The following is a 10341-nucleotide window of genomic DNA, read 5'->3' on the forward strand; positions in this document are numbered from 1 at the left end:
GCTCTCATAACAGAAATATTACATCCCTTCCACAGGGCTTTTACAGGATGGCATATGGGGGAGGGAGGGAAGGGGTGGGGGAAAGACTTTGAAGCTAGCTGCTGCTTTGTTGTCTTGTTCATGGTTAACCAAAGGAGAGAAGGTGTCTGGGGGTGAAGAGAGGGTGCCAAGTTTCAAAGGGTAACCTGTCTCAGGGCAGTGAAGTGTGTCATCACAACAGGAGCACACAGGCAGCTTCAAGGGGAAGACAATGCTGGAGAAGACTAAGAAGGCGTTCAGGATTCGTAACACTGCTGTAAGGGGGATGCTGGCAGAAGCACTGGGAACGTTCATCCTCATGGTAAGAAGGAGTTTGTGCATGTGCATGTGCATGTGTCTGTGTGTCTGTGCAGCCACTTAAGGCAGCGATTTGTAAGGTCAGTGGTTTCCTACCACATCCTCAGGGTTTCCCAGTGGCTGATTGCTGCTGCTCACCCCACTGCTTTGGTGGGGTGGCAGTTTCCCAGCAGGCAGACCATCTGCCAAAAACCTTCTGGAGCAAAAAAGTAATGCATGGAAATGGAGATGGGTGTTGTGAGAGAGTGGGATAGAATTAAAACATCACAGAATTATTCAGTTGGGAAAGACCTTTAAGAGTTCAAGCATTAACCTGGCAATGTGGAGGCCACCACTAAACCATGTCCCTAAGTGCCACAACTACATGTCTTTTAACTACCTCCATGGTATTATATATATTTAATATCTCTAAACCCACCACTTCTTTGGGCAGCCTGTTCCAATGATTGACAACCTTGCCGGTGAAGAGATTTTTCCTAATATCCAATCTAATCCTCCCTTGGCACAATTTGAGGCCATTTCCTTTTGCCCTGTTACTTCTTATATTGAGAAGGGACCAGCCCCCTGTCTACACCCTCCTGTCAGGGGGCTGGAGAGAGTCATCAGGTCCTCCCTGAGCCTCCAGACTGAACATCCCCAGCTCCTGAAGCTGCTCCTCATCAAACTTGTCCTCCTGTGGACCCTTTTCCAGCTCCACTGCCCTTTCTGGACGTGTTGCTCTTTCAGTTCTCTTCTAGGAGAAAATTAAGGAAGAGTTTGGGAATGAAATCAAAGAGTAGTGTCTATAATGCTTGTAGAAGATCCCATACAGTGAATGGAGGCTTTTCCTTCTGCTGTGCCGGAGGTGTGGTGTAGCTGGGGGGGTCTGAACTGGTCTGGGGACCAGACCTGGAGTCTTCTATCACTGACAGCTGCTGCAAAATGAAAATAGCATTCATCCATCTTCCCCTCAGGGTTGCCAGGGTAATGAACTTTCCAGAGAAATTCTCCAGAACCACAACCCACCATTAGGAAATGTAATTTCAGGGTGTGAAGAATGCCAGGATTTCACTTTTGATTTTCTAGGTGCCAAACCAACAGTGCTTATGTAAATCATACACAAACTGCCCCCTTGCCTGAGGGATCTGTTTCACAAAGAAATAATTCAGTGGGTTTGAGCTCCTGGGCTGCTTCAGAAATGTTTGGGTAGAGGATTAGGAAGGTTTTTCAGTCACTGTGGGGGCTGGTGGGGGTGAAGTACCCACTGGGACCAGAGACTTCGAGTGTTTGATCAACAGAGCAGAATGAGATCCTCCCTCTGAAAAGGCCCAGAATCTATCTGTGCCAATTTACCACACCTTGACTTACCCTGGGATGAGACACTTTAGACTGGACAGAAGCTGGCATGCAAAGGCTGGGCATAACTTAAATAATTTGTACTTGGAGATTTAAAGAGGAAGAAATTAAGATTTGTGTAAGCATAGGGACCTGCTGACACACCTTTCTGTACCAAGAAAGGCACTCATTTCCAAGGACATCAACTGCCTGTACAGAGCATGGTTACTTTTTATCATGTGATTTTGCACATCCAGCTCTTTGAATTTCACTCCCAGGTAGTTTTGCACACATAGTAAGTCAGAGTACAGACATCTGTGACTCCTCTGCAGCAGCTTAGCAAATCCTTTTGCCTTTTCCATTCTCTGTTATTTGGTGGTAGAAGTTCCCAGGTGATAAAGAACAACTTCAGGGTTGTCCTGTCAAGGAAGTAGTATGAGGTGGAGAATTTACTCTGCACTCTGACAGTACAAGGCAGGTTTGGAGCCTGCAGCTCACACTGGCTCTTCCTTCACTGATCCATGCGAGGGAAGAGGGAAAAGGGGGGCACATGGGCCCCATCAAGGGCTGAAGACAAACAGCATCCAGCATCAGAACAAAGCATAGAGCACCCAAATCTTCAGCAGACCTTGGCCCTCAGTGCAACAGGCAGTGTTCTGGATGTTCTGGCAGTGTTCAGGCACCTCCAGGATGCCTGAATGGCTGTTGTTTGGATGATAACATTCACCCCAGGGCCTTTCAGTGTAATGGACAGGCAGTGTTGTTAAGAGGAACCCGGCAGCAGAACTAAGCAGCACAAGGACTAGGGAAGAAGAAATTGAAAAAAAAGGTGTTTTGGGACTGTGAGGATACAGGAAGAAAACAGAAGTTTGGATCTGTGCTGAAAAACAGATTCTGCGTCCTATTTTGTATTTTTTTTTTCAGGATAGTGCTGTTTATGCACAGTCATGTCTCCTCCTCTGCAACGCTCTCTCTGCACCTGTGTGCTCTCCTGCAAAACTTGTGCCTTACTTTTTTTTTTTTTTTTTTTTTGTATCTGGCCTTGGAAAAAATCACAGATGAAAAAGAGATGGAAAAATCAGAGAATTTGTGTAATTTGCAGATGTTAAGGGGACATCACAAACTGTTTCTGGGATCTTTTGCTGAGGCATACTGAGGGGGGCTGACACTGGGGGCTGTGGCTCTGTGCAGAGCACAGAGTGTGGTCTGTGTCACAAGAGTGATAAGAAGAGCAGCCTCTCTGGGGAACAGGGGATTTGGGTGATGTCTGAAAGCAGCAAGGGGAAAGCAGACAATGTGCTGGAGAACACATTGACTTTCTTGTCTTTGAAAGACATGTCACCTTGTATAAACATCAATGGAGACCAAGGAACAGGACACACTTTCCAAACCCTCAGTGGTTTGTGAGGCAGAAACCTCAAGAGACACCTTGTCCTTCTCTAGATTTCAGCGTAAGAGCATGCAAATAACTGATTTTTCCACTCTTACCACATCAAAAGAATGAAATAGAATTCACTCTTTCAAGACAGAATAATATCCTGAATATGTGTTTTCCTGCTGAGGAGTGTTTACCTCTAGTTTTTCCCCTGGTTCTCCTTTAGTCACTAAAAAAACCCACTAAAACTTTGGCTGTTTCCAAACTGAAAATATATGTGTTGAATTGGAAAGTTAAACCCGAATTTCCTTTCTTGTCTTTTGCTCCAGTGTTACCAAAATTAGAGTTGAGTTCGGCAAACAGCTGTGTGCTGCCCTAACTACATATTTAGTCAATAAATTGCGCACCAGGAAAAGAAGGACAGTAAGAATTTGCACACCCTCCTCCTTCCATCCACCTTGGACGTTGCCTCCCAGTGGTCCAAGGTGATGCTCCCTCAATTCACATCCCTGGTTTAAGGCAGAGACATCTCCAGTGTGGCTGTGTGAATGACCCCAGTGAGCCCCAGCTCATGGTGTGAGTCTGGGGTTTGTCTCCCCATACTGAACCATAATGAGAGTGACTAGTTCGGTTTGGTGGGCACCAATCTCAGGTATCTCTTCAGTTTTTACAGGGCAAGGCTGTTCTTTGTCTTCTGACACCTTAGAGACTTCCTGTCTTTGGGAGTTTATTACTTTTGCAGAAAAAATGGCAAAGAAGCTCAGTCTATCACTGCAACAAAAATACTTTTAACACTCCTTCCTCTCTTTCTTTTTATACAGGTTTTTGGCTTGTCCTCTGTGGCACAAGTGGTATTGGGAAGAGGAAACAGTGGTCAGTATCTGAGCATCAATATTGCTTTTGGCATTGGCGTTACCTTGGGCATCTATGCGGCTGGAAAAATATCTGGTGAGCAGCACTGCCAGGCATATCCAAAAAGGCCATGGGCACGGGGGACAGGAGGAGTGGGATGTGGAGGGGTGTCTTATGGTATGGGCAGTGCCCTCACCTAAAAAAAGCAGTCCTAGAGTCCTCAGGTGTAAGAAAAGCAGGAGAGGACAGGGACAAGGCATGAACAGCATACATACAGAATACTGACCCCAAACTCGAGTTCTGAGTTGTGACAGGGCAAGTGGGACAGGGAGTGGGGAGTAGGATTGGCCAGCCCCTTCTGTTGTGGCCAGCAGAGCCAGGTTTCAGCAGCTGCTCCATTTGGGACATGCCAACATGGCCCAAGGAGACAGGGAGCTCCCAAAACCTGCTGCTGATACAACCCACGTAGAAGTAAATAATTTATTGAGAAGGAGAGCTTACTGCTGATGTTGCAAAAGGAATGGTATGAAAATTTCCTCCTTATCACACACTCCCATGCACAGATGCCCCACATGAACTTGGAAAGTAGTGTTTTGGGGCCATGAGGTAGCACCCCTCACATGACAAAAGCATTACCTTTGCCTTCTGCAATTTCTGCATTCATTTGCACCAAAAGAGAACATTAAGGGCCCAAATGGGCAGAAAGTTAAAGCATCTCCTTGATCTTGAACTGTTGGAGTAGACCGAACTTGAACTGAGTAGACAAACTTGTACTGAGTAGACAGAAGACTAAACATGGGGTTGCCTTGGAAAGGAAAAAATTTCCATGTAAGCAGCAGTGCAGAAGGGATCTCAACTCAGCCAGCAATAGTATGGTTACAAAACAAACTTCACACCTTCCTGACATAGTAATTTGGCTTCATCTGCTTCACAAGATACTTTTTGTTGTCTCTGAAATGGCTGGCCACAAAAGAGCAGAGTGTCTAAGAAGGGATCTGCCCCCATTCCAGTTGTGATTGTTGTACATGCAATTCCACTTCACTCTGTGCTGCATTTTGATGAAATGAGGGGTGTCAGCATCTTACCCCTTTTGGATTCTGGAGTAGAAGATGGTCATGAAGACTGGAACATTTACTGACCCTCAAAGTTTCTATCTATCAGGCAGGAAAAATAAATATTTTCTTTAGACTCCTGGGGATAGGAGGCCTAGAGAACACATGTGGTTTGCATCAAGGGCATGAGACCCAGACCCACTTAGTCTTCAAAAGCACCATTGTGATACCAACCTCCTGCACAGAAAGTGTTCCATCAAAACACAGGTCCTCATCTACCAGTAGCTACTTAAAATGTGCTGAAGTGTGGTCTCTTTTTAAGCTCAGTAGGGAGAAGCTCATTGAGAAACTCATAGGGAAACTCATGCCATGCCAAGAGAGGTGACATGACAGGTTATGTCAAATATCTGTCAGGTGAGATGACCTGTCTCTGGAGGCAGCCTGTGGTCTACACAATTCTCAGAGGACAAGCTAGGAGCTCTTTTACCTGCATGATTCAATTGTAGAGAGAGAAAGGACAATTTTGTGTTTGTGCAGGAATAATACCCTGACCTGAGAGAGTCTTGTTGTGCTGGGTCTGTCTGGGTGATTACTGTGGGTCATGGGGCATAGAACCACAGAATAGTTTGGGTTGGAAGGGACCTTTTTAAGTTCATCCAGTCCAACTGCCCTGCAATGAGCAGAAACATCAACTAGAGCAGGTTGCTCAGAGCCCTGTCCAACCTGGCCTTGAATGTTTCTTGGGATGGGGCATCCACCATGTCACATGTTCCAAACCAGCTGCATCAGTGTTGAGGCCTCTTTTTTCTGTGTTTTTGCAGGAGCTCATCTGAATGCTGCTATCACCATTACACAGTGTGTTATAGGAAACATCTCCTGGACAACGCTTGTAGCTTATATAACCGGCCAGTTCCTGGGCTCTTTTATGGCAGCAGCCACCGTCTTTGCTCTCTACTATGGTAGGGTTGTGTCTTTTATCACACAGGTTGCTGTAGGCATAATTTCAGTCAACCCACAGTGTTATCAAAATATGTCCTTTTGCAGTACCCAGCATGAATTCTGGGTGAGGAGGGCAAATTCCTGGGATGTGGGACAGACCACAGCTCAAGTTCAGAGCAGGTCCCAGATATACCTCTGGGAAGGCTACACACATCCTGGAGAACACAGCTCCTTTTACTCAGGGCAATCCCACTTCCAAGATCTGTCTTCAGCAGAAGGGCAGTCACTGCTTTTTGTCAGCATTTTGTTTCCAGGTCTACAGGGGCTTTATTTGCATAAACTACTGTGTATTAGGTGCTGCTGGAGCTCTGGGGGGACTCTACTGCTCTGTGGAACACAGGTTTGCAGCCATTTGGGGTTTTGAGCTGTGAGCAGAGGACCCACTGCCCATTGTCTCTAGCATGTCTCTGAGGGGCAGAGGGTTGGAGGCCTCCAGTGCATCCAGACACACCCAGACTACCCCAGGCTCCTGGAGCAGGGATAGGGAGCTGGTAGGTGTAAGGAAGTGAGTGCAGACCAAAGTCTGTGGGTAACAGCTATTGGTGAGATCATGCTCTGTCCTCGAGGAGTGTGTCACCTCCATCACATCTTCCACTGCCTCCCTTCTCCTTGATGTCTGTGCTGGCTGCAGCAAGTGGACTGACTTGTGTGTGTGTCCTGTGGGACAAACTGCTGTTCTAACTTCCATAATTCCCACTTCTCCTAGAGGCTATTTATTCCTACACCAATGGGAACTTTACAGTGACAGGACCAACTGCCACAGCAATGATCTTCTCTACGTACCCTGCTTCCAACGTATCCTTGAAGGGAGCCTTCTTCACAGAGGTCAGTGGGAATGCCTGTGGTGTGCCAGGAGAAGGTGGGTGGTTACAGGTGCTGCTGCAGGGCTGCTGCAGGTCCCCACAGCCCTACATGCACACACACAACCACAACCTCTTTTCCCAAGGAGCCCAGCATCCAGGCAGGTGTCTGTAAGGTAAGATCCAAGGCACCTTAGTGGCTGAGGAAGCCTTAAGAAAGTTCTAAAGTTCTGCCCAGAGCCTAATACATGTACGCTGCTCCACAGCTTGGTCCAGGGGCTCTCCAGACACCTTCCCTGCATGCTGTTCAAGCAGTGAGAAGCTAAGCTGTACCACCAGCCATCTCCTCTGGGTTCTGGGCTGAACTGTTCATTCTCTTATTGGATTCTACACCCTCTCCATGCTCCTCAGCAGCTGTGCTGGCTGCCCCTCTCCAGCACAGAGAGCCTGGCACTGTCTCCACATGAGCACAGCCTGGACTGAGCTCTGTGTTTGAACAGATCTATTGAGACTGTTTGCAGTGCATTCCCAGCTTACAGCGTGGTGTCCAGATGCCCAGAAATGGGAAAGGGATTCTTCAGGGGATGTGGGGCACTGAGACACTAGAGAAGGAAGATTCACTTCCAATGCAAATCTTTGGAAGCCTGTGATTTGGACTCTGAGCTAACAAAACTCCTGCCTGGGTATGATGAAGAGGATGGTGGAAGAGCCTAGAGGTGGGGAGTGGATGCCCTCAGCCTTCTGTGGACCAGTGTCCTTGATGCACAAGAAAGCAAATAAGAGTGACAGTGCCTTGCCAAAAGCTGCAGTTTCTGGCTTTGCTGGTGTCTGTGCAAACAGATCAAGTCTCCAGCTTCATTTTCTGAAGCAGAAAGAGACAGGTGTCATCACTTCTATGAAAACTATGCTTCTTGATGTCCTGGGCACTGCAAATCTACAAATGCCAGCTGTGTAGTCATTGATGGGAAATTCAGTTTCCCAGGTGAGAATCTGATATCTGCATACAGGCTGTACAAAACACCACTTCCTCTAGAGATGATCAGATTTGTCTCATGAGCAGTTTGTTATGGCTCTGCTCTTATTAGACAGAATGTATTTAAAATAACCCATCTCCCTGTCTTGAAAGAGAGAGAGAGATGACATTGCTGAGAAGTTTGTATCAGTCTTGGTGATGAGGTTTTTGCTGAGAAAAGAATTTTCTTCAGTTCACCTCGAGGATGGAGTAATATTTGGGTCCCTCCTGCCTTGATCAGACCATGAATCTCATCTGCTCTTTCATTCTGGGAAGTCTCTTCTGCTCTGCTGAGCAGGATCTTTCAACCTTCCCCATTCTCTCTCCTGACCTGTTCTTCTCCCTTTTCTGTTCCCGCAGTTTACAGCAACAGTTATACTGATCCTGGGTATCCTAGTCATCCATGACGAGAAAAACAATGCAGCCACCAAAGGCGCTCAGCCCATGCTCACAGGTGTGCTGGTCCTGGGCATTGGCCTGGGAATGGGGCTGAACACAGGCTATGCCATAAACCCCTCCAGGGACCTGCCCCCCCGGATCTTCACGGCAATTGCTGGCTGGGGAACGGCCGTCTTCACGTGAGTGACTTGTTTTGCTCTTTTACCCTGCCCAGCTTGCCAGGGGAGGAGATAAGTACTAGATAAAATGTGCCATGAAGCCTTTTTTTCTTTGGACCAAGTGATGGTATCACTGCAGAGCATGAGGGTTGTGCCTACATGAGCCTTGTGCATTATGCACACAAAATTTGGAGAACACTGATTCTCTGGCATGGGATTCACCTTGACACTCGGATACCTCAGGCTGGGCACCAAACTGTCTGCCTGTTCACTGGAGACCCAGCTGGTTTTTGCAGTGAGCAGAGAGCCAGAATGCAGCTCACCTGAATGTGGGTGGATTGCTGAACAGGTCTCCTAAATTCAGAGTCTGAATTTGGAGATGAAACCTTGCCTTCCTCTATCTAGTAACATGGTGTTATGTTATGGCTTCTCCTGTGGGGAAATCATTACCAGAGTCTCCTGTCCTGGATGCCCACTCTCCTTAAATTCCCAGAAAATATATTCGCGAGCTCAGTAGAGGAGTCACAGATTTTATTGGAAAGAGGAAGGCAAAATGCCTATGTCTCTCTGAGAGTCCCACTCATCAAGACCACACAGCCCATTTCTTTTGGAGAGCAAGAAACCTGCAGTGTGGAGCCACCTTTCCATGCTGATGGGGAAAATGACCTTCCCTCCAGCAGTTATGTGGGGGAACAGCAAATTTGTCTAAGCCAATTGTAGGCTTAGTGCCTGGAGTGGGACAGACTCCTCTGCTCACACAGCTCACTCCTGCCCCAGCAGGATGTGGTGGCAGGGCAGTGGCTCCAGTCTGGCTCACCCGCTGCCTCTTCTGTGTTTCATTTTAGGGCTCATCGTTCCTGGTGGTGGATCCCAGTCACAGCTCCAATTCTGGGAAGTCTTTTTGGTGTTCTAATATACAAACTCTGCATTGATTTTCACAACCAGCCTGGACATGAAACTGAACATGAGAAAGAACAGGCAGACATGGAGACTTCCAAACTGTGATGGCCATGTGCTGTGATGGATGACACGTGTGAAGGGCACATCTGCTTGTCCACCATGCTGGTGGACAGATGATGGACTAGATTTCAGTAAACCTACTCTGGTTAAACAGACAAACTTGGTATCTGAGATATTGAGAAGACCTATGTAGGGCTGGCTGTGACCTGAAGGAATTATTCAATCTCCCTGTGTAAAAATCTACCAAAAAACCCTACCCAAACACCAAAAAAACCCAAACCAAAAATGAACCCTTAATCATCATAATCTGAAGAAAAGCAAAGCAGAGCTACAAGTCTCCAGATATGTATATATTGATATAAGTCAAAATACAGGCATCAACAGTGGCAGATACAACATGATTAAGTCAATTAACACATAAACTTTGATCTGGAATATTCTTTGGTAAGAGGTAGATACTACAGTGATGGTCCAGGGGCCTAGGCTTGCTTCATTTGCGTATCTGTCACCCTAACAAACACGTAGTTTGGAAGAGCACAGAAGAGAGAACAACAAGAACAGTCTAAAATAGAAACATGAATCTGTTTCTTGTTGTTGTTGTTGTTTTTGATCTGAACATTCAGGAAGCGTTACAAAATTACTAAACTAAACTACAGGGTCTCCTGAATCCTGACACAGTTCTGCTGGAACATGCTGGCAGCAAAGAATCATGTGTGTACTAAGATTCTAGACTTGAGCTACACCAACTACCACCACAGGGAAGAAGTCACAGATCTTCTGTGATTGGGTCTCCAAAAACTTGAACAAACTGCCCCCCCCCTTACTTTTTTCCTATTCTGAATGCATGAGAAATGTAAGACCTTGCCCCGCTGCTGCAGGAATTCTGCTACCTCCATCTGAATGAAGAAGTGGGCTTGTAACAGCCTTACAAGTTTGAGGTGTCACTGGGTTAGAGGCAGAACACAATCAGAAGATGCCTGTTCCCAGGAGGGTGACAACAGTCTTAACTTTTCTTCTACTTGCTTAAGCAAGTATGGTATGTATGTCAAGCACATAACTGCAGTCCCAGGGCTGGGTGCCATGA

General features: G+C 46.7%; 1 protein-coding gene across 1 annotated transcript; it reads left to right on the plus strand.

The window, feature by feature from the left end:
* The first annotated feature begins 250 nt into the window (after nt 1–250).
* LOC121345293 (aquaporin-7-like) lies at nt 251–9302 on the plus strand. Its single transcript, XM_041422065.1, has 6 exons — nt 251–340; nt 3847–3973; nt 5751–5888; nt 6635–6753; nt 8101–8318; nt 9143–9302. The coding sequence occupies exons 1-6, from the start codon at nt 251–253 to the stop codon at nt 9300–9302; spliced, it is 852 nt and encodes a 283-aa protein (XP_041277999.1).
* The last annotated feature ends 1039 nt before the right edge of the window (nt 9303–10341 follow it).

Source organism: Onychostruthus taczanowskii, unplaced genomic scaffold (genome assembly GCF_017590055.1).
Source record: "Onychostruthus taczanowskii isolate IOZ18803 unplaced genomic scaffold, ASM1759005v1 scaffold70, whole genome shotgun sequence".
NCBI classification, from domain to species: Eukaryota; Metazoa; Chordata; class Aves; order Passeriformes; family Passeridae; genus Onychostruthus; species Onychostruthus taczanowskii.

Bases quoted from the DNA above. Each gene is read 5' to 3' on its own strand.
- LOC121345293 (XM_041422065.1), top strand. From the start codon at position 251: ATGCTGGAGAAGACTAAGAAGGCGTTCAGGATTCGTAACACTGCTGTA. The intron at 5,889-6,634 runs GTAGGGTTGTGT...CACTTCTCCTAG, and splicing joins CGTCTTTGCTCTCTACTATG to AGGCTATTTATTCCTACACC. The intron at 6,754-8,100 runs GTCAGTGGGAAT...CTGTTCCCGCAG, and splicing joins AGGGAGCCTTCTTCACAGAG to TTTACAGCAACAGTTATACT.